The sequence below is a fragment of the Natator depressus genome, chromosome 9 (assembly GCF_965152275.1).
Source record: "Natator depressus isolate rNatDep1 chromosome 9, rNatDep2.hap1, whole genome shotgun sequence".
NCBI classification, from domain to species: Eukaryota; Metazoa; Chordata; order Testudines; family Cheloniidae; genus Natator; species Natator depressus.
In genome coordinates, this window is record NC_134242.1 from 50,984,287 (window position 1) to 51,008,911 (window position 24,625).

Below are 24,625 nucleotides of genomic sequence, written 5' to 3' on the forward strand. Positions count from 1 at the left end.
GAAATGCTTTGCTAAAAACTCATCAGACTACATATCCCATGATGCACCATGGTCTCCTCTTGGGATTCCCTGATGTTCCACCTCCCTCTGCAAGAGAAGATTCCATGGTGCATCCTGGGAGATGTAGTCCAACTCAGAAGCATGGGCTATAGAGAAGAACGGGAGCATGAGGCACCCAAACTACAACTCCCACGAGGCACCACAGCAGTATTTCCAAATTGAAATAGTTTGGTTTTCAGCTGATTTTTTGTTTGGTAGTTTTTTTCAATTTTTCAGCAAAATTTTTTTTTGTGGGAATAAATTAAATGAAAATGTGGAGTGATTATTTTCTTTTGTCAAAAACTTCTCCCCATTTTTGACCAGCTCACAGTACATGGCTCCATCAGGCTGGGTTGGTAAGTGATTCTTGGCTTTCCCTTCCACTTAAACTCTCCGCAGAGCTCAGGGATTGCTCCTGCAGACAGCACTACTCTTCTGAGGGAGGAGTAGAGTGCTAACATCAGGGTGGCGTTACCCTCAGGGTGCTGTTAGAGCCGAGGTACAGTCAGGTTCTTTCTTACAGGGAGACAGTGTGGGCCTGAGTGCAAGAAGGGCATCCTTGTTGAAAACGTCTAATCACAAGAAGCATGCAGAAGTCTGCTTGCTGTGATGCTGTTGTAATCAAGTGACCGTGCTCTGCTCAAACTTAGGGAGAAAACATCGGGGACAGAGTACCTCACCCAAAGCCTGTTTTGTCCCGAAATTCCTCCTTTTTGCACACCCTCATCAATGTCTAAAGTCCAACACCTGCATGACACCAGGAGAGAAGGACTTTCATTTATTTGATAGATACCTTCTTCAGAAGACTCCTCTAGATCTGGTACCCTGAATGTTTCCTGGGTCACTGCAGAGAAGAGAAATCCTTGATGACTCACAGACCTACGCACGATTGGTTACATATCCCACTGGAAGGGACCTTCTCCTCAGAAAAGGAAGACTCACTCCTCTGATGAACGCTATGAAAACAGTGGTCTTCAAAGCTAGCAACTCAACAGACTCTTAGGACCTTGTAGGATGTGAGGAGGCGAGAAAGTCTGCCCCATTCGTTTGAGTGTAACTTTGTATTCGTAATAGGTGCGTGCAGAGCCTGGGCCTAAGCCAGCCCCAATTACAGGATGGGTCCCATCTGAGAGGAATTAGGTGATTACTGAATAAAAGGAGCCAGGGTTAAGTGCTGACAGGGTCTGGTTAGGGGAAGAGCTGGAGGGACAGGACTGAGATGGCTCCAGCAGGGTCATAAGCAAGCAGAAAAGACTGCTCTCCAGGCAGGGGGAAACTGACTAAATGCAGAACAGACTGGGAGACCTTCAAGACACGAAGTGGTCCTGGGAAAACTGCAATACAGGTAGAGGATCCAACCCAGAGTTGATAGAACCCAGAGTTGAGCGTGGGGCTGGGTTCCCTCACCGGCATAAACCCTTTACAAGGGTAGCTGAGCCCAGCAAGGGAGCAGCAGATTGAGTCAAGAAGAAGCCCCAGAGAAGGTGGAAGGATTTTTTTTGTTTCTGTTATGGACATTTTGGACCTTTTAGTTGGGCCAGTTGTGACTCTGGAAGGGGAGGCCTTAAAATCCTGACCCAACTCAACTGCCAAGTTATCCAACAAGCCAAGTTATCCAACAAGCCACCACAGCACTGGAGTGATGGTCGGCAGGGGGTGCTGGCCCAGTGTGAGAGCTGCAATACCAAGCCAGGCCCCAAGAGAGTGCCTAGTGGGGAGGGGACTGTTACAGTGATGGCAGGAATATCTAAAATCTCTTTGCTGCCAAGATTGGTTTCTGACACTTCAGGGCTCTCTGCAGCTTAGTAGCCACAGCATCTGAAGGGAAGTCCTTGCTTTGCCCCGGCACTGGCATTGTGGGAAACCTCGATCTCAATGAGAAAATCTGAGATGGAACAATTCCTTATTCTTGTGCAACTGATTTACTGGAACAAAGAATCATTTGGGAGGGGCTCTTACTTTTCTTGCCAGATCTTGATTTATATCTGAATCCCTAGGGGCAAGTCTACACCACCGCGCTACACTGGCATAGCTGCATTGCTGTAGCACATCTGGTAAAGATGCTGTATGCTGACAGGAGGGCGCTCTTATGTCAACATAATTACTCCACTTCTGTGAGAGGCGGAAGGTATGTCGGTGGGAGAGCATCTCCCACTGACATAGCACAAGTGTGGACAGCGCTTAGGTCGCTGTAACTTGCATTGCTCAAGTGTCTTTTTTACACCTCTGAGCTATGTAAGTTACATCAACTTGAGCGATGGTGTAGACCAGCCCTTAGACATGAGGGTCAGAAAACTTTAGATGCTAATCAGATATTTTCCTTGCTTGCTTGCCTGAACCAGCAAGTATGCTGTAAAGGCTGTCAAGAGAGAGATGAAGTTGTACATGCAGCGGGGTGGTGCAGTCACAGCTATGGAAATCTTATCAGTTCTCACTCTCATTAACCCAAAAGACAGAACGTTACCTTCAGCTTTGCTTGCAGACAGTATCTTGATCTGCAAAGAAATTATCTATCATTATCCACCATTCAAAGACTGGTTTCTTTTGTCTGCAAAGTCTAGTAACTTTTTTATCTCTAACTGGAGTTTTCACATTTGGGCACAACATGAAAGGGTGCACAAAATAATTCGATGTAAGGCCAAAGCATAAGCTGAGTTCATCATGCATGCAAGGGAGACATTTTTGCTGGAATTATACACCAGATGGTTCCTAGATGGATGCTTTGCCAGCAGACAAAAAGAAAACCTTTATTTATTATATATAATTATATGTAACGCTGTCTCAGTCAAAGGTCGAGAAAAGAATAAAATAATCTCCAAGCTGCAATACAAAATGTTGTCCCGTTATTATTCTGCACATGGCTTGTGCCTGCTCGTTCCCATATGTATGTGATAATGGCGGGTGTTTGTGATTTTGTGGGACTTAGGCCATTTCTACACTACAGGCATTACAATGCCAATGTAGCATCATAGGGCAGATGCTTCCTACATCTACGTAAGGGGTTTTTCTGTCCACGCAGTAAATCCATCTCCCCAAGCAGTGGTAGCTAGGTCAGCAAAACAATTCTTCCATCAATTGAGGCACATCTATACCAGGGGTTAGGTTAGCTTAGCCACAGAGCTCAGGGATGTGAATTTTTCACACCCCTGAGTGGCATAGCTAGGCTGACCTAAAGTGAAGTGTAGCCCAGGCCTGAGACCCTGATTTGACAAAGCATTTTAGCACAGGCTCCTGCTTAAATCCATCCTGAGTTAGTAAAACATTTAAGCATGTGCTTAAAGTTAAGAACGTACTTAAGTGCTTTGCTGAATCAGGGCTTACATCTTTAATTGTACCATCATTATATTTTAGCTCAAGTACCAGCACCAGTTACAGTTGGAGGCCTTGAAGGACCCTTCTCGCCTCCTTATAACTGTTTGCCCTTCCCCTCCTCCCCCTCAAAACCAGTAATTTTTGAGACTGAGTAAAAAACCCCAACATTTTCCCCATTGTATATGAAAATCCTCCACTCATTTTTGGATAGCTCTAGTACTTCAGCAGTTTGTGTAGGAAGCTGAAATACCTCAGGTAAATGGTCCTTACTGAGGAGAAGTGAGTGGCTTAAAAATCATACTTCAGATGCACTCTAAAGCAAATAACTGTTACTGCCTGAGCTGAAGATGCCATCTTCTGTAGCTCAAAGGCTGTGGCAGACTCGTAAACTAGGTGTGGATTAGCCTCTGGAGTGGGACAGAGAGCCATGTTGTGTTCACAGGCCCACAAGAACATGGCAAGCTTACTGTTTTCTCCTGCAACCTGATAACCTTGGTCTGCTCTTTGAGCCGAGCATTGAGCGAGCCCATTTGCTGTTGGAAGCGGTCAGCAGCTATCCGTTGTTCCTGAGACAGGGAGGCCCGGAGTCTCTCATTTTCACTCTTCAACTGAGAGAGACAAGGAAGGTAATTATGAGACCTGGATGTGACGAGTATAAAATATGGTGAAAATACCATTTTGCCTGTTAGCTCAGATTGCTCTCCTGGCCAAGGTTAAGTGGGGCAGCTCCTGGATTTTCACTTTGCCTTGAGATTTTATTTTGCATTGAGATCCAGTGGCATATTTATAAACTTCTGCTGCTCTCTTTTCCTGCTTGATCATAGATTCAAATCAAGACTAAGTAGAGAGAGAAGAAACGGAAAATGTAGCTTCATTGAAATCAAAACATTTAATGGGAAAGAGTCATTTTGACTAAGTTTTTTATGGGAAAATTTCATAACTAATCATTTGACTTTTTTGTTTCATTTGATGATGTTTCCATAAGGTAAAATATTTCACTATATTATTGAAACATAATGATATAAAATATTAACTACACTATAGATTTGACTTTACAATTTTGATTCAATTTGTCTATATTACTTTAAAATTAACATATATGTATCAATAGTATTAAATATATCATTGAAATTAATACGTATCATTTTGATTTTTGTTTCAATTATATTAAAGTTGAATCTGTATTAGTTAATATTTTATCATGTTTCAATATTATTGAAATGAAACATTTCAATGGTCACAAATTTTCATTTCACAAGAAATTTCAAAAGTGTCAGAATTTCCCACAAAATGGAAATTCTATTTTCCAACCAGCTCTAGTAACAAGTGACCCACAGCTGCTGCTGTCTGATGGTGCTCAACGTCCCCTGTGAAATGGCAGCGGATGGTCACTTTCCACTTGTGGAAGCACACATGGCTGTGTCATAAAGCCACTGTGACAACTGATGGCACTGTGGGAATCTTCCCATTGAATCATAGAATATCAGGGTTAGACAGGACCTCAGGAGATCATCTAGTCCAACACCCTGCTTAAAGCAAGACCAATCCCCAATTAAATCACCCAACAGATTTTTGCCCCATATCCCTAAATGGCCCCCTCAAGGATTGAACTCACAAGCCTGGGTTTAGCAGGCCAATGCTCAAACCATTGAGCTATCCCCGCGAAGTAGGACTTGAACTTGTGGTCATCTGGCTCCCAGCCCAGTGGTTATCCCTTTAAGCCAAAGATTATTTGACTTTAATTAGAGTCACATTGGGCTCTTATATTTCAAGTTACATTTTTGTTTACCCTAATCAGTCCATGACCGGCTCTGTAAAGTGTTTCTTCTCTATTGTAGGGGTGCCAACATTGTATTTCAAAAATAAGGGATGGTTTTCTTAGTACCCCCGCCCACCATCCTCCTCCTGATATTATGACTATTATTTTATTTATTAAGTAATCACCTACATGCACCAGGGCTATTTCTTGCAGCTTTTTGCAGTACTCAGTAATTCCCAATCATGTTGCACAGAGATGAAAAAATAAGGGAAGTCCCTTGTAATAAGAGGATGTTGGCAACCCTACTGCAACCCCTCACTGTAAAACCCTTGAGCTATTTTGTAAGAAAGCTACTATTGAAAAAGACCATAAGAACAGCCATACTGGGTCTGACCAATGGCCCGTCTAGACCAGTATTGTGTCTTCCAACTGGCCAGTGCCTGATGATTCAGAGGGAGTGAACAGAAGAGGGCAATTTTGAGTGATCCATCCCATCATCCAATCCCAGTTTCTGCGGGTTGGAGATTTTAGGGACATATGGAGCATACTAGCCATCTTGGCTAACAGCCATTGACTGTCCACTCCATGAACTAATCTAATTCTTTGTTGAGCCCACTTACACTTTTGGCCTTCACAACATCCCATGGCAAAGAAAAATAGTTACTATTCAACCTTTGCACTACATTGCCGGGCTACCTTCCTTGTTTCTAGTGGATGGGCCGAATTCTGCTGAGGGAGCTCTGTGCAGCTGATGTGGTCTAATATTGCAGATGTTTCAAACTGAGGCAGAAAAAAACCTTCTGCAAATGTGTCTGTGAGATGTGAGTCCAGGTGGTGCAAGCAGGATCTTACTGTGTGCCTCAGGAGCTCATGACTGATGTGCTACCCATGGGAGAACTCTGAGTCATCACTTTTAGCTTCCATCTGGTATTTACCTCTTCCTTTTCCACCTGGTGCTCCTTCTGAAGCTCCTTCAGCTTCTTCTTCCATTCTGTTTTCTGACAAATCAAAAATACCTTTGTTTTTTCTTCTCATTCAGTTTGCCACGAGTGTGCCATTATTCACCATTACTGTTATCCAAAGTTTCAGAGGTTAAGGTTGGTGCAGAGGAGCACCTCCCAATGTTTCCATTCTCCAAGCAAACTAGCTTTCTCTGGCTTGACCTTTGGACCTCATAAGCCTGTTTCAGGGCAGCCTTAAACCTGGTATAGGGCTCTTCCTCCAACCCCACTCTGGCATAGAGGCCAGTATTCTTGTGCTCTTGTAATCTGCCATTATTTGTTAGTCAACGTATATAGGTTATTTTTTACACACTCACCCATACACCACATTAATAGTATTATGTGCAGGGTATAGATTGTTAAATTGTACTATGCTTATTCTTGCTCACTTATCCTAAGTCATATATCCCATGATGCCCTGGGACAAATATAGTTCAGTACTTGTCTTAAGGAAATTTAAAAACTGTCAAAAGTTAGCTGGACGAGTGTTATGAAACAAAGGTACAAGAAAATAATGTAAGATGTATGAATGCATTGTAGTAGGGAGTATCTTCCTGCCCCTTAACATTTGGAATGTAATAGTCAAATGACAGATGGAAAAGTACAGTGAGGCACCAAAGACAATGCTGGCTAGTTAAACTTTAAGTGATGTGAATAGTGCTTTGTAACGTGTGAACAGCCACGCTATAAGAGATGGCTAATTTAGGGAGGCATTGGGGAAGCACACCTTCTGTGTAAGGTGAATCTGCTGTGAGAATTTGCTCCCTGGAAGAATGGCATGTATTTCTCATTTTCGTATTCTACTACTTTGTCTTTAGACAATAAATTTGGTTATTTGGTCTCTTGAACATTTTAAAGAATGAGCCACGCGTGTAGTCAAACAATTGTAGTCAAATATATTGTAATAGCTGTTGGGAGCGACTGGCAGCCCACTCTATTTACAGCTTCACTAACTGGAAGGCTAGTGAACAACCCCATAACTTAGCAGAGGGGACAGGAGGCTGGAGAGTGAAGGTTCTATATTTCAGCTGGCCCATGACTGTGTCTAAAATAAAAAGCATGGTCAACCATGCAATGCATGCCTATGGCTTTTGCCTCTTGGGAATGTCTGCTCAAGCTGTCTTCTACCAAGGTTAACCTTGCCATAGCACACAAACATCGAGCAGAAAAGAGAGCAATGGGTCCATTTACTCAGAGAGCTTGTTTGGTCAGATAGTCCAAATCCTCACTTTGAACAGATGGAGCCTTTGTCCAGTGGAATTTCATCTGCAGAAAGAATGGACCATTCCACTGTGCATGTACCGTGGGTAGAGAGCAAGAACTACGTCTTAAAATTTCACCTCATAGGCAAAAAGGAACTGCCAGATCGGATCAGATTAGGGCTCTATCTACTCCAATACCTGTCACCAAGTTGATTCACCCTGCAAGGGATGGTTATGACTTAAACTGCCACCAAGGAAAGTTTCTTGCCCCCATGAATTAGAGGTCAGTTATGTACTAGAGCATGAGGGCTCATAACCTTTCTGCAGAGCTGTGCATGTTGGAAAACACACGCAGGCTACGATTCAGAAAAGCACCTGGGATTACGAACATGCTAAATATTAAGCATATGCCCAGTACTATCCTGAATGTGAGCCCTAGTGTGCCATGAAGTTCCATGCAAGGGACATTACTGGCTTTCCCTTGCCCTGTGCTATATTGCGCAGTCGTGGGAGAGGTTCACCACAGCTGGCTGATGGGAAACTGATCAGAACCAAATGGGCTGCTGCAGCTGGAGGCACTTCCTCACCTGTAATTCGATCTTCTCCCTCATGCCCTGGAGCTCTCTCTGAGTCAGTGCCCACTGCTGCTTGTCATCAGAGTCCTCATCCCGCAGGACCCCCAGATTGGATGCCACCAGGTTTTTGGCCTGCAGCTCCTGCAGTTTCTGGAGAGGATGGAAGGAGATATTTCTGCTTATGTCAGATACCAGCTAGCAATGCTACCTTATGGGGAAGTGATTCGAGCACTGATACCTGCGACTCACTTATCAAAATGCTGCATTGCCTGTCAGATGGGAGTGTTTGACCTTAGAATATTGTTTTCCTTTAGGTGAGACTTACCATAAAAATAACAATGCAACTGAACTAGACACAGGCAATCCTGGCTTGATATTGTACATGACATGGCGGGGTGTGGTAGGGAGTTTCCTTGAACAGGTCAATATTTCCCCCCATTCTGAGAGAGACCCATGTGTTGCCAAACTGGGGTACAATGGGGCATATTAAAATGCCAGGGCTACTGCAGGGCTGGAATACACAAGTCACCGAGCTCTGAAATCCCACTGACTCCACTGAGCTTGTTCAGCACCCCTTGAGGTCTCATTTCTGTGCTGTGATTCGTTTGGGTTCCCAGCACTATTTTAAACCAGTTTGTTTGCTTCCTAGTTTCACTGACATTTCCTTGTGTGACACTCCTTCACTTTCCGCATTGGTATAAAGGGGAGCTACACTTACGAGCCTGTGGATGAAAAACATCCTTGCCAACCTTTGATATTTTGTTCTGATCTGACGGCATTAGAGAGAAAAAGCAATGGGACTTATTGAGCCAACACACATGCCAGGGGGAAAGCTGAGCATCTGTTTCAACAGAAGAACATTAACCCTCACATTTCACTCACCCCTTCCAAGGCAGAGTTCTTGCTGGCAATGTCCTTGCATTCTGTTAGGAACAACTGCCGCAGGCCATCCATTTCCTCCTGAAACTTTGTCCTCTCCTCCTCTTTCCATCTCTCAAATCCCCTTCTTCCCTCCTCTTCTCTCTGGCGAACTATCTCTGCTTCCTGCCAAGGAAACATAAACTCCAAGCTGGAGCTGAGAGGAAAACAGAGGCTTTCTAATGATTCAGACCCCCCCATCTTCTGCCCCCCCCCCCAGTGAAATAAGCTCTGACAATCTGACTTCACAGATCAGTCAGCTTCTCTGAGCTTAGGTTGTATCTGCACCCAAATTTTGTTTTGATTTAACAATATCGGTATAACTAAAGTGGCACCTCCCCACTCAAGCGTGGACGCAGTTATATTGGTATAAAGGTGCTTATTCCTATTAGGTATCCTGGTATCAGGCATAGTTATAGCAGTATAACTACAGCCATACTAGCGCTTCTACCAGTATAACTATTTCAATATAAAATCACCACCCCAATTGACAAGAGTATGTAATTATAGAATCGAAGGAGTGTAGGACTGGAAGGGACCTCGAGAGGTCATCTAAACCACTCCCCTGCACACAGGGCAGAACTACGTATTATCTAGACCACTCCTGACAGGTGTTTGTCTAACCTGCTCTTAAAAATCTCAAATGACGAAGATTCCACAGCCTCCATAGGCAATTTATTCCAGTGCTTAATCACCCTGACAGTTCGGAAGTTTCTCCTCATGTCCAACCGAAATCACCCTTGCTGCAATTTAAGCCCATTGCTTCTTGTCCAGTCCTCAGTAGTTAAGGAGAACAATTTTTCTCCTTCCTCCTTGCAACAACCTTTTATGTACTTAAAAACTGTTATGTCCCCTATCAGTTTTCTCCAGACTAAACAAAGCCAATTTTTTCAATCTTTTCTCATAGGTCATGTTTTCTAGACCTTAATAGTTTTCGTGGCTCTTCTCTGGACTTCCTCCTATCTGTCCACATCTTTCCTGAAATGTAGCGCCCAGAACTGGACACAATACTCCAGCTGAGGCCTAATCAGCATGAAGTAGAGTGGAAGAATTACTTCTCATATCTTGCTTACAACACTCCTGCTAATACATCCCAGAATGATGTTTGGGTTTTTTGCAACAGTATTATACTGTTGACTCATATTTAACTTGTGATCCACTGTGACCCCCAGATCCCTTTCCGCAATACGGCTTCCTAGGCAGTCATTTCGTTTTGTATATGTTCAACTGATTGTTCCGTCCTAAGTGGAGTACTTTGCATTTGTCCTTATTGAATTTCATCTTGTTTACTTCATTTCTCCAGTTTGTCCAGATCATATTGAATTTTAATCCTATCCTCCAAAGCACTTGCAACTCCTTCCAGCTTGGTATCGTCCACAAACTTTATAAGTGTACTCTCTGTGCCATTATCTAAATCATTGATTAAGATATTGAACAGAACGGGACCCAGAACTGATCCCTGCAGGATCCCACTTGTTATGCCTTTCCTGATTGACTTTGAACGACTGATAACTACTCTCTGAGAATGGTTTTCCAACCAGTTATGCACCCACCATACAGTAGCTCCATCTAGGTTGCATTTCCCTAGTTTGTTTATGAGAACAGTGTGAATTACCCAGAATTCCAAGTGGGCTTGTACAGCCCAGGTTGCCACAGCGTCACTGCTCTGGTACTCTAGCTAGCTAGATGAGAACTAGCTCAGATATGTCTAAAACCGGCTGCAGCCACACCCTGTGATTGCAGTGTAGACATACCCTTAGTTACACCACTTCAAAAAACATGTGTAGAGCCGGCTTTGGGCTAAAGTCAGGTCTACGGTGGAAACGTTTGTTGGTATAATAATGTGAGTCAGGGCTATCACTTTATGACATTTTGATAGTGGCAAAAGCCCTAGTATAGTTGTAGTTATACTAGCAAAAGGGCCATTTGTCAGCATGGCTTATTCAGTTTCGGGGACTAGTATAAGCGATACCAGCAAAAGCACTCTTTGGCGGTAATAGGTGCATCTACAGTAGGAGGGTTTGCTGGTATAGCACTGATTGTATATACCTGTATAGTGACACCAGCAAACCTTTTCTAGCGTAGACTAGGCCTAGAAAGTTTGAAAGTTTGTTTGTTTTTAAAGGAATGTTACTTTTAGGACATATCCAAAATTTTGTTACTGTCAAGCAGTTTTGCCTTTCATTGCAGATTTTCTGTGAAAAATTTCAAAAGAAATTAGAATTTTCCTTGATGTTGGAAAATGTTCGCTGAGTTTTTCATTTTGTTTCAGGTCAAAATAAAATAAATGTTCCCCTTCCTCCCTCCCCCCCCCCCGTTTCCCCCCCAAATCCTTGGAAATACACTTGTTTTCATACCTGAACCCTGCACTGAGTCTCAGCCTCTCTCTCAATTTCCAGCTGCATATGGGTCTCTTTCAGCTTCATTCTTAGTTCTTGAATCTCGTCCTCCATTTGCTCCACCTGCTTCTTCTTCTGTCTCTCTGTGAAGGCCATTCAAACCGAGGAACCATAAGTGACGGCCTGAATTGCCAGAAGCTTCTGCTGTGACTTATCTGGGATGTTTAGGACCTGATCCTGCTTTCATTAAAGCCGGAGGCAAGACTCTCGTTGACTTTAAAGCTTCAGGATCAGCCCTTGAGTCATTTGCCCCAGAAAAGGGGCTCAATTTTCCGCGAAAAATATTTGCAAAACGTGGCACATGTTCAAATTTGTAACAAAATTAAAAATGCCAAGCCATTTTTTGCTTTTCACTGCAGGTTTTTTTGAACAGCTGTTGCCATTTTAAAATAAGATACTTGGGCAAATGACTTAAGGATGGGACACATGAAGATATATGTATAACACCACTGCCCTCTGCTGGACAGAATGCATATCACAGCAGCTGCAGAGCCCTCCTTGAGTTGGGCTCAGCTTGCATTTTTTGTACCCAACGTTGTGATTTTTTCCTCCAGGCAACCTGTTTGTGGGTAGTGGAACAGGTGACTATGGTGTCTGTGTGGCTCCAGTTCTGAATTATCTTATCTGCCAAGTTGAAGCATCGGAATTCTGGTCTTGATAAGTGACTAAATAGATCCATAGATAGCAAAGTGCTTTACAAAGGAGATCAGTAGCATCATCTCTATTTTACAGATGGGGAAACTGAGGCACAGAAGGGGAAGTGACTTGCCCAGCGTCACCCAGCAGGCCAGTGGCAGCACCAGGCTTAGAATCGAGATCTCCTGAGTTCCAGTCCATTGCTCTAGGCACTAGGCCCCCCTGACTTTCCTTTTTTTTTTGAATAAAGGAGAATCTATATGTTTTCAAATGTGTTGTTTCTCATTTTAGACGCAAATGCTTCATTACTGATTTGGGATCTTCAGCAGTGCAGATGGGCGCCTAAGGTTAGTCATGTAGATCTATTTCTATGAACCTAAATTGATTTTCAGAGATGCTGAGTATCATAGTTATTGGACTCACTGTACCTCACACAGCCCCTGGTCTCTCTGCCAGCACCCACTCTAAGTCCCAGCCCTGGGTCTGTCACCTCTTTTGAGGGGTGAGAAGATACATTTTTCCCACTCTCAGACTGGATGCTGGGTGACAATGCACTGCGATCACCGTAGCAGCTTGGACTTGGACTCAGACCCTGCAGTGCTGCTCCCATCAGGGCCTTGACAGAGGAAATTAGTGACCCAGCAGCTTCCTTAAAGGAAAGTATGATATACTTAGAACAAAAGTATTTCAGAAAAAGCCAGTCTTAAAAACAATAAAGTGTGATGCATGTCCATGTCGCTCCTCTCCAAGGCTTGTCATCCCCTGCGGCTAGGAGGCCTAAAACCCTTCCAAAAAGAAGCCAAAGGAGAAAAGCTCAGCCCCATACTCACCAGCTTCGCTGGCCTCAGTGTGTCGACGCTGAACGTGGGCTTGGAGGTAGGAGTAGTTCATGAAGGCCTTGTCACACAGCTGACACTGGGCATTAGAAAAAGCGAATGAGTGAAAGGGGTCAGATTACCAGAGTGCCACGCTCTCCCCATCCCATCCTATCATCCCACCCCAAACAAAAAGACTTCATTCTGTTAGTTGAAAGCAGAGTTCCCAACGTACTTGGGACCTGTGTCAGAACCTTATCACAGCACGATTATCAGGAGTATCTTTACTCTGAGGCCAAAAGAGAACCTCTCGTAGGGATGGAGAAGAAGAGACAATCCAAGAAGACGATTCAGAGACCGCTCAGGCTTGCAGGGAAAACTTTGGGCAAGAGATGACCAAAACAAGTCAATACTAGCCACAGGGTGATGAAGGACAAAAAGAAGGGCTTTTATAAAGATATTCAGGAGGAAAGAAATACTAGGGAGAAAGAAGGCTCATTAACAAACGAGGAGGAGGATGAATTAATGATTCAAAAATGGCTGAAGTACTGCAATTAAAAAAAAATTGGTCTTCAACTTGAAAAAGATGGAAGTGAAGCTGGAGCCATTAATAAAGAAGGAAGAGCTGCAGCTAAGAGACGGTTTGGAATAGATGAATATAAATTCGATGGCTTGTAGGACATTCCCAAGTAAGGGAATTGGCTGACCAATGTGGTGATTTTTTGGCAATCACTGGTTTTTAATAATTAATAATTGTACCACTGGGTAGGTACAATAAGACTGGAGGAAAGAAATGTGCTACCGGTTTCCAAAGAAAGAGTGATCCTAGATTTCCTGTCATATATCTATCATAGGTATTTATATGGCACCCAGGACCGTAGAATCTGAGGACCTCAGCTTGGATCCACAAAGGGCCTTCGGCATTGCAACCCCTAACTTTTAGGTGCCTAGCAAATCACAGGAACACACTGGGATCCACAGAGCCTGAGTGAGGCACCTAAGCTCCTTACACAAGGCATGGGGAGAGAGAGGCACCTAAGAATGGGATCCACAAAGCCAGCACGCTAGGCAGGGAGCTGTCTAAGATAGCCAATGGGAGATGCTAAGGAAAGGGGTGTGCCCTAAGCCATGCCCCCTCCTGGAGTTAGGCACCTAAGTCTGGGCTGCAGGGAGGCCCCTTGCCTGGAGCTGGGCATCTTAGGTACCTCCCTCACTCCACACAAAACAGCCTGGGGGGAGAGGGAAGGAGGAGGATCTCCTCCCTTACATTTTTTAGCCCAGTAGTTAGAGCCCTCCCCCCAGATGTGGGAGATCCCAGCTCAGCTGCCTGGGGGGAGAAGGGGTTTGACCAGGCATCTGCCACCTCTTAGGGGACTGCTCCAACCGCTGGGCTAGAGAGTGATTCTCACTGGCTCTGGCCCAACTGACATTTGATGAAAGAAGAATGGCTTCAACAGGAGAGACTGAGGGAGACCCACCTCAGAATGTCCCATAGCCCAGTGGTTCAGGGAGCTCACCTGAGACGTGGGAGATCCCTGGTCAAATCCCTTCTCCTCAGTAGGCAGAGGGGGGACTTGATCAGGGTCTCCCACATCCTGGGTGAGTGCCTGAGCCACCAGGGCCATGATCCAGCCAAGCACTTAAGCACACACTTACCTGGAAGAAGAGCGGTAGTCAATGGAACTCTTCACAAGGTTCCAGTTCAGATTGGCTGGATCAGGGCTGAACAGGGAAGTTTTCTGTCTAGCGCCTGGTCTAGGTCACGCTTACCTAGTGCTGCTGGGGACTGAATTGCCATTGCCGCTGAGGACAGTGATGAAAAGGCTCCTTCCTCTCATACCTCCAGGAAAATCAAGGCTGGGAGGTTATTTTTGTTCTCTGCCCCAGAGCTCACCTTGTGGTAGTTATTGGTCCCAGCCTGCAAGAGGAGCTGTTGGGTGGCAATCATCTTCTTCCGCCTCCGGCTCTCCTCCTTCACTCCCTTCAACTCCTCCGCCTGCTTGTCCAGCTCCTGCTTGGTGCGCTTCAGCTCCTCCAGGGTAGCTTGCAGCTGCTCCTCCTGCAGCGCCAGGCTGGCAGTCAGGTACTCCTGTGAGTGCAGCAGGTACTCGATGGTCAGCTGTGCCATCTTAAGGACCTTTAAGAGAACCGGGTCTATGGGCTGCTGGCAGTGTGGACACTTCTCCGAGTCCAGGTTACAGAAGGTGACGCTGACAATGTTCTCCTGGAGCGTGGTCACGTCCAGCTCCCGAGCCACCCGCTCTACATCTATGGCACTGAACCGCCTCCAGTCAACGCTGTCTCGACGGGACTGGAATTTGAAGGCGGGAATTCCACCTGGGCTGGTTAGCATGTTCCCAAAGACAACGCCACTAGTTGGGTAGCTCATGGAAGCGGTGTGCCCTGGCATACCCAGCCACTTAGTTTTGAAGACAGGCCAATGCAATGGGTAGTATGTATTTTGGGAGAAAGGCTGGAAAATAAGGAAAAAAGGCTGGTAAGTACATTTATTGTTTTTCACACACACAGATCTGCACTGAGCATGCACATCTACTGTGTGCATACACAAAGCTACCTTTCATCTGCATACATTCAAATCTCTGTGATCCTAGGGCTGGCCGCAACATTTTGTCAAAACATTTTTCAAAACAAAAAAATGGCTTTTTGAATTTTCGCAAGAAAGTTTCTGCTTTTGTTGGAATATTTTGGATTTTTGTCAAAAAAAACCCAAAACAACCAGCCCCTCCAATAGTTCGTTTTTATTTATTTTATTTATTTTTAATGAAAATCAAATTATTTTGAGGAAAATTTTCTTCAATTTTTTTTGGTAATTAAAATACATTTTTACCAACTCTGTATAGAACTCACCCGTATACATGTACCTATAGTTTTTGCATATACATGTATGCCTATACAAAGTCAGTGCAAACTGCTGTGCTCAACCCTTTTGAAAATCAGAGAACTTATTCAGGTGCCTAAATGTGTATTTAGGAGCCAATTTCAGAAAGTCACTTTTTAATATAGTGGCCTAAGCACTCACAATGGTACGCATACACATACCTACATTGTACAAATACATATCTAATGTTCATACAAACACCTCTATACAGCACACCTATACTTAAAGGCTGGATACACACCTAAAACATATGCATGCACCCACTGTGTATGAATCCCAATAACACATGGCTGTAGCTCAGTGGTTCTCAAACTAGGGCCGCTGCTTGTTCAGGGAAAGCCCCTGGCAGGCCGGGCCGGTTTGTTCACCTGCCGCGTCTGCAGGTTCGGCCGATCATGGCTCCCACTGGCCGCGGTTCGCTTCTCCAGGCCAACCAGGGCTGTGGGAAGCAGCGCGGGCCAAGGGACGTACTGGCCGCCCTTCCTGTAGCTCCCATTGGCCTGGAGCGGCGAACCGCAGCCAGTGGGAGCCGCGATCGGCCGAACCTGCGGACGCGGCAGGTAAACAAACCGGCCTGGCCTGCCAGGGGCTTTCCCTGAACAAGTGGTGGCCCTCGTTTGAGAACCACAGAGCTACAGCCACTGCTATAACTACACTGTATACATACACATGTACACATGCATAAAGACGCACATACCCATATAAAGAATAGCCTGTGTAAAAAGAAGAGACTATTAGAAAATGATTCTCTGTGAGGAAATGATATCAGTAGATTTTGTTAAATTCTGCAGGGAAATACATGTCAGCTACTGATATATTGAAGACCAAGCAATCACCAGATATGTGGAAAATCAACAGATGGTAACTATGCTGAACCATACTTTTCAGCTTTTAATACTTTAAAGTGGAAACTTTAAAAAGAAACCCATCCTTTTTGAGTTACAACTGTTTAAATGTTCTGTCTCTCTCTCTCACACACATATACACACACACAGTTCTTCACGGTAGCACACAGTTCTGAGTGCTTTCAAACACCACGTGTTAACCAGATACATTGCCTGTATTGCAGCATTTTTTATTTGTGCCATCCACAGGCCAAAACCACTTTTTTGTGTGACCTAGCTTTGACTTAAATCTAAGTTATTCCATGACACAGTGTTTGGTCATTTTGTGTCCTAAAATATAGACCTACATATTAAAGCAGCTAGATAACCAGGCTTAAAAGATATTTTAAAAATCTGTAAACCTCTATACATAGTTTCAAGGAATCTTTCTCATTAGCCTTGGTAGCTGGAAATTCTGTTGGGGGTTAATATCCACAAACTGTAAAATGTAACAAGTATTTAACTGTTAAAATCAGGACATCAGTTACAGGATTCTAAAATTCTGCTCTCAGTGTTTTCAATCATCCTGAATGGGATGGGATACCTGCTGTTCTATTCCTACAGAGAAGTTATTTAGAAAAATTGCCATTTATAAAATGTTACATACCATATTTTCAGATCAACTCTGAACACCAAGAAGACTGACAACAAAGAGTTGTGTAGAGCAACAGTGTGTTACTAGGTGTGTCATGTGCAATAGTAACAAGATGCCTAAGGGCAGGCTATTGTAGACTTATACTGCCATCAGCCTGAGATCTCTAGGCGGTTAAAATAAACATGCGTTCATTGTCTGAAATTGTTTGAGGGTGCAGGGTGTGTGTGTCTGAAGCAAGTCATTAACAGGGCCAGGAAATGGAGTGAGAATTTATGCAGATCTGGGTACATTTCATGAATGCAGAGCTCTATCAGATTTTTCTGAGCTTCTGTCCAGGCTGAACTCCCAAAGGAAGATAAGGCAGCACTTGTTCACAGGCTGTAGCACACTTAAATAGAGACTCATGGACCACATCCTCAGTTGGTGTAACTCAACATAGGTTCATCAACTTCAAAGGTGAGGATTTACACCAGGGGAGGATCCGTCCCATATGTTTCTCCTGAGTTGTGCCCAAGGGGGTAAAATGGAGTGACACATGGCAACAAGGAGAGGGAGAGTCACAAACAGCCCGGCTGAGAGAACTCGGCCAGAGTTCCCCCCACCCAGAACCACCCAAAGCCTAATCTATCTATCTTAGGTGTGCATGTCCTGGGCCTGAGCCTGAGCCTGATCTCACCAACACCTATTTAACACAGGAGAAACCACGTGAACTTCAATGGAGTTGCCCCTCATTTGCAATGGTGTCAACAGGAGGAGAATTGGGCTGGCTGTGACTCACACTGAAACACTTGTCCTGCATCCAAGGAACACAGGAAATGGTGAATTTGCAAATCAGCTACCTGCGGGCATTTGTCACAGTTGTATCTCCCCAGTAGTTCTCCAAGAGGGACAGTGTGCACCTGGGCAACATACTTCTGTCTACAATTGAATTTTTTGACCAAAAAATGGGATAGGCTTGTTTCCTGCTTCATAGATTTTTTGGAAGTGAATAAAAACCCTTTAAAAGCCCATCCTGCACGACCTGACTTTATCACTCATTGGGATAGAGATGGCAAATAGGGTTGCCAGGCATCTGGTTTTCGACCGCAACGCCCAGTCAAAAAGGAACCCTGGCAGCTCTGGGAAAGCACTGCTGACCGGGCCATTAAAAGTCCAGTTGGCAGGGGCCCGGGGTTAAGGCTGGCTCTGTGCCTGCCCCGGCTCTGTGCAGCTCCCAGAAGTGGACAGCATGTCTGCCTCCTAGGCGCAGGGGTGATCGGGGGGCTCTGCGTGCTGCCTCTGCCCCCAGCGCCAACTCTGCAGTTCCCATTGGCCAGGAACAGTGGCCAGTGGGAGCTGCAGGGGCAGCGGGTACAGGCAGCATGCATTGCGCAGAGCCGACTGGCCACGCCTCCACCAAAGGGCTGGACATGCCAGGCGCTTCCAGGAACAGTGCGGAGCCAGAGCAGGCAGGGGCCTGCCTTAGCCTGCTGCACCGCCGACTGGGAGCCACCTGAGATAAGCGCTGCCCAGCCAGAGCCTGCACCCTGAACCCCCTGCCCCAGGTCAGAACCCCTCCCACATTCTAACTCCCTCCCAGAGTCCACACCCCAACCCCTTGCCCCAGCTCTGAGCGTGCTCCTGTACTCCAAATCCCTTGGCCGCAGCCCAGAGCCCCCTCCTGCACCTCAAACCCTTCATCCCCAGCCCCACCCGAGAGCCCGCACCCCCAGCTGGAGCCCTCACCCGCTCCCACCCCCAATGCCCTGCCCCAGCCCAGTGAAAGTGAGTGAGGATGGGGGAGAGCAAGCGACAGAGGGAGGGGGGCCTCAGAGAAAGGGCAGGGCAGGGTAGGGCCTTGGGGAAGGGGCAGGGCAAGGGTGTTCGGCTTTTTGCAATTAGAAAGTTGGCAACCCTAATGGTAAGGCTACCATGACTAATACCCGGATGCACCATATTTCTTGCCTGCAGAAGTAATGATTGCTATTCATTGTTTATTTAGGATTTGCACTGTGGTAGTATCTAGAGGCCCCAGTTGAGATCAGAACTCCAGTGTGCCAGGTGCTGTGAAAAAACAGGCACAAACCCCAGCCCTGGCTCATAACAGTTAATCGCAGCCAGATGCACGCAAGCTGAGATTAACTCTGCCAACTCCTGTCAGTTTTCTGTGTCCTGCAGTGAAACGTCTATTTCACTGTTGCTGTGACAAACAAAGGGGACCCCTGAGAGTGGGACTGTCATCCAATGTGATATTCAATATGATCTGGGGACTAGAATGCTGAGCAGCGCTCTGTGAAATGGAAACCTGCAGGGATCACTTCTAGCCTTGGGTTATCAGCTCCTGTTGTTATGGTTACCTAGGTAATAACAGTGTCGAAAGCGCGCTGTACTGTTTATATATAGCAAAAGTAACTGCAGGGCTGCTGCAGAAATACAGAATTATAGAGAACACAATGTTCTAGTATATTACATATATTTATAGTATTTTAGAGAGCGTGAATGAGAGAGAGTATAGTCCTGCTGGGTGAGGAGATGGGGAATCAGTCACTTCAGGGCATAAACTGATCACTGTATGGGTCAAAAGATATATAGTAGTGTACAGCTGGCTCCTTATGGGAGCTTTTGCCTTCTTCTGAAGCATCATGTGCTGCCTTAGCCACTCCTGAAGGCAGGGTCTCACACTAGATTGATCGATGGACTGGTTTTGTATGAGAAATCCTAAGTTCCTCCCATTGCAGTCAAAGGGGACAACAGGGGTATTCTCTTCCATGAGGGAAACCAGCCCATGGAATATGAAATCTTCCCAAACCTGGGGTGGGACAAGAGAGGTAGGGAAAAAGGAGAAAAGACCTGGGTGCTTATCTCTAACCGTCCAGAATTTCTGTTTTGCCGTTTGCTTTTTAAAAAACCTGGGAAATTCCACACACAAACCCAACATGAAAAGAACATTACTGAGTTTTCAAAGGCAAGCACTCAAAAGCTAAGAATTGCCAGAATTGAGGTTGTCTTTACAATCTTCATTTAGCTCTTCTTGAGCACTATGGCATGGTCTTTAATCACATGATCATATACGAATACAGACACAGACAACATTAATGCTGGCATTTCCTGACTTTTGCATGTTCAACTTTGCAACCTAAATAGTATTTTTAACATAGGTTTTTGTGTGTAATGTGTAACTAGATCTTGTGTATTGTGTGTAATTGGTCAGTAGAGTTATTTGAAGCCCACCATGCCTTTGTTGTTTCTATGTAGTATTTCTGTTGTGTAAAATGCAAAAGACACAACAATCTCTTTTTGCATTGAGGGAGTGGCGCTGATTTACATCAGCTGACGATCTGGCCCTATAAATTCAGTTTGCCTCAGTTCCAGGACTTCCTCTGCCATTACATGACTGGAGGGACCCAGTTGTTTAGCTCAGCACATATAGCTAAGGAGAATGTCTCCCCCAACTCCTCTGGAAGCCCGCCCATCTCTGTAACACAGACAAAAAGAGGCATCTAGGGCTGAATCCAAATTCAATAAATTTGGCTCCCCATCCAACTTTGTAGCCAGCAACACAGTCTGAATGTCTCCAGGTTGCCTCAACCCTGGTACACTTCCTGTGTATTGTCAGAGCACTAATTAGAATCCACTAACGAGCTGCTCTATGACACTGGAGGCAGGTGTTGTTGTGCAATCTCATTAATATTCATGGTCTCCTCGCCCTCCTAGGGAATGGTGTTTAACCTGATTTTCATCATGAACTTGGTGCCTGGCAATACAGCTCTAAGCATGCTGTTGCTTACCGTAAGTGTGTGTTGGGGTGACGGTGAACTGTTTGCCTTTGCCGTAGTTTTCCGCAGGCTCATTGATAAACTGCACTGCATGGAAGGACGTTGGTGGGTGGCTTTGTTTTGTACGGTCAAATTCTATTTCCCATGGTATCAGACTGAGCCAAGGGAGCCCACTGATGGCCCAACCCCCAACCCCAGGTGAGGACTCTAAATGGCAGAAGGGACAAGGCACTGCAGGGCTGTCCTCACGCAAGGAGAGCCACTCCAGCTGCTGGGGCAGGCACTGAGGCCACCAGATCTGGGCCAGATCCTCAGCTGGTATAAATCAGCACAACTCCCTTGATTTTCAGGGCACTGTGGTGATTTGCACCAGCTGAGGATCTCTGTGTGAAATCCTTCCCCAATGAAGGACCATGGACTATAATGGAGCCAGGACTTCACTGTTTTTCCTCAGCTGTGTCCAAGCATGTCAGAGTGCTGTACAACTAACTCAGCACAGTGGTATTAACTCTCCATTGTGTAAATCTGAACCCCCCAAAAGCATTGATCGTTTTGGCTTCCATAGCATTAAGTTGGGGTTAATGTTTTGAGTTCATCCTCAAATTCCAAGGAAAAAACTGGTCATAGATTAGTACAAAATGAGGCTAAGAAAAGGCCACAACTTTCAGAAATTGAATGAGGAGTTTCCTTGTGTACTTTGAGAAACCACTCCCCACCTAATCATTGTGAGAGATGAAGTAGCTGATAAATGCAGCCTCTCCAGTGTATTATTCTGAAAAGAGGCTAACTGTAAGTCTACAACTAGGTTTGGAAGGATTAGATTTTTATCGGTAAATGTCGGCAAATGTTGATTTCACTGTACACACACAAAGCAACAAAAATATTTCCATAGATAATAATCAAAATATACAGGAAGGTAAAGGAAGAAAAATGCTGCTTGAGAACTTATTAGGCTCTGATTTAACACTATTTGCATTGTATATTGTGATGTGATGTTTGACGGTTTGTTTTAACGATTAGAAAACTAGGGGCAGGTTATTGGAGGGGCTGAGGGCCTTCCCCCTCCTCTTACTTATTTGTATTATCAAAGCACCTAGGAGCCCACAGTGCTAGGTGCTTTACAAACCCACAAGTAAAAGACAGTCCCTGCGCTAGGGAATATACAATCCAAAGATTATTTAGTTAAGGTCTGTAAAGCACTTTGAACATGCAAAGGGTGTAAATCAGTGTTAAGTATTATCGAATCTTCCACCAACATTGTTTCCTACCTCTCCATTCCCATTCCCACCCCCCATCGTCCCCCCTGCTATCTGAGCATTCTAGGGACATTCTGGTTATTTTGTTGGCCTTTTTTTCCCTTCTGAAAAGCACTCGAGCTGTGGGGAAGACTAAAGCACCCCATTCACACAAGAGGAGCCAGCAGCTTCTCCCCCGCCCCCCCACTCCCACCCTGCTTATTTGGAAATTTGTCCCTTGGAAAAAAGTTCCCAAATGCTGGCAGCTGTATTACAGCGGAACAGCATAGGGTGGCCCTCAATTCTCAACCGTCACTCTAGGGCTACCACCTGAACAGTATTTGACCAGCCTGGCCATTTTTTAAAATAGATTTGCCAGTTGCCAGAAAAATAATTTAATCTGCTCGGGTTTTTTTACGTGGGTCTAAAGATTTTCATTATTCTGCCAATACACTGGGATACATAAAAGTGTCTGTGTCCAGCTAGAGATGCTGCAGTGTTCCCACTTCCACGGTTTAAGTGATAACAGATCAAAACTCTTGAAAAGAGAGCAGCTGTCCGCCCACCAACACACAAGCGCACTGTGTGTGTGTAAGAGGGTTTGAGTCACAGGAGAGTGAGGAAACCTGCCATATTATCAGTCTTATCTATATGTGTTCTATCTCTAGATACTATAAATGGCTGTTGGGGGGGGCGGTGTTGTGGAGTTGGCTTGGGGGTTGGGGTTGCAGTGGGCTTGCTTTGGAGGGTGCTGTGTTTTTTGCATTTCAAAGGTGGTGACCCCACCTCATACAGGCAAATATCCCACTGGCTTCAGAACCAGATTATAGACTTCAGGATTTGGGCCCTGGTTCAGAAACTGCTTAGCAGGCTAACAGCCCTCCCCCAGACCCGGAGTGAGTGACAGCAGAGTGCCGTCCCCTCCTTTCTTGGCAGGGTATACTTGCTCCAGACCTCCCTTCCTGGGGAAGCCACACAAAACTCTCTTTCTCCTGCATGGATGCAACAGAAACACCCTCTAACTGCTGAAGCAAGCCAGGGATTCCGTGTGCAGATCCCAGGCCTCACGGGCTGGTTGTAAAAAATCCCCACCCTCTGCAAACCTAGCACACAGCCAAGTGGAGGTGGAGTGGGATGTACCCGTGCTCGGTAGCCTGCTAGAGACATGACACAGCAGCTAATACTTAACCAAGCGGAACCTCTGCAATACTTCCTTTTCCAAAGCATGAGTGCGAACAGAAGCTCTTTCCAACTAACACAGTGTTTCTCAGGGATCGGTCAGTGCACGGCAGCAGTCCCTGAGATCTCCCTGACACAGTTTAGGAAGGCAGCAAGCTTGTCCCTGGTATCAAAAAGGTTGAGAAACGCTGGCTTGAGCCCTCCTCCGAGCTAGACTTTTACATACAGTATTTATTACTCGACCAGCCAGGAGAGACTGCAAATCCCAGCCCTAGGACACAAGAAAAGCAAATCCTTACCTGTCCCCAGAGAGGGAGAGTTTGGAAAGAGTCTAGAAAGGTCGCCTTGGAGTGATGAACGCAGAGAGTTAAAGTGGTTCCTAACACAGAAGGGCCATGCAAAGCTGCATGGAAAACAGGGAGGGTTTCCTGTGCTGTAACACTACACCCCTCCCTGCATCTCCCACCGGGAAATTCAAAGCCACCCAAGAGAAGCAGCTGTCAGTGCTTAGCTCAAGCAAGATCCCAGTTCCCTTGTCCCAGCATAGGGAGAAAAATACATCTCAGCCTGTGCCTATGTGCTGATGAAAGCAGCCTGCCCTGCCTCCCCCTCCCCTGAGAAGGCTTCTCCAGGGAAAAACAAATGGTAAAATGCTCCCTAAAGCCAAGCTGTTACTCTGGCAACACTTGGTTTGACTCTCCTCTACCATGTAGCCTCTTGACACTGGTGTAGCTTTAGGTACTTCGGTGTAGTTACTCCTGATTGACTGTGGTGAGTGAGAGGAGAATCAGGCCCCATGATTTAAGGGAACAGAGCTCAGGGTTCACAGTGCATGTGCGTGTGTATACGTGTACATACTCCTGCTAGTTAATTCTACTGTAACTTGTGCAGCATAGAAAAGGCTACAGCTTGCAGTCCACTTGTTAGCGGCTGTGTTTACAAAAGACACCATATCACAGATGGCAAACATTTGATAATGGGTTATTAAACTGCCATCCCCTGGGCTTTGGATTTCTAAACAGCCTTTCAAGCAGAGCAGAAACAGATTTGCTATTTAGACTTGTTTGAGGTCTGGGCTTGAAAAGATTTGAACTAACACTGGGAAAGAATCCAGCTTACATTTCTTTCTAAGTAAATGAAACCCCCTAATAAAAGGCCAGGAGACTAAAAGCTGGGAAGACCTTCTGCTGTTGTGGCTTGCAAATCATACCACAGGGAAGATAGGGGGAGGGTTTGTACCACAGAGTGGAGATAAACATCATGGTGAATTACAAGGGGTGAGGGTGAAAGATCTTGTCATTCTTCTCCTAAGGTGTAGCTACGCTGCAGCTGGAGGTGTAATTTCTGGGACAGGTGTAAGGATTTAGGGATGAGGACCCAGGTCTGCAGAACCTGGGACACCACCACGTGCAAAGTCACAGC

The 24,625-nt window shown here is 45.3% G+C and overlaps 1 protein-coding gene across 1 annotated transcript in view; it reads right to left on the reverse strand.

The window, feature by feature from the left end:
- The window catches only part of DZIP1L (DAZ interacting zinc finger protein 1 like), a 42,978-nt gene extending 19,406 nt beyond the window's left edge, over positions 1 to 23,572 (reverse strand). The window contains exons 1-10 of the mRNA XM_074964152.1: positions 23,503 to 23,572; positions 14,551 to 15,129; positions 12,672 to 12,756; positions 11,164 to 11,288; positions 8,771 to 8,932; positions 7,901 to 8,038; positions 6,046 to 6,108; positions 3,819 to 3,959; positions 2,504 to 2,534; positions 833 to 883 (exon numbers count right to left, since the gene is read on the reverse strand). Of these exons, the coding sequence (XP_074820253.1) occupies positions 833 to 883; positions 2,504 to 2,534; positions 3,819 to 3,959; positions 6,046 to 6,108; positions 7,901 to 8,038; positions 8,771 to 8,932; positions 11,164 to 11,288; positions 12,672 to 12,756; positions 14,551 to 15,066 (1,312 nt within the window). The 5' untranslated portion in view covers positions 15,067 to 15,129; positions 23,503 to 23,572. The remainder of the gene's footprint in view (positions 1 to 832; positions 884 to 2,503; positions 2,535 to 3,818; positions 3,960 to 6,045; positions 6,109 to 7,900; positions 8,039 to 8,770; positions 8,933 to 11,163; positions 11,289 to 12,671; positions 12,757 to 14,550; positions 15,130 to 23,502) is intronic.
- Positions 23,573 to 24,625: the final 1,053 nt, after the last annotated feature.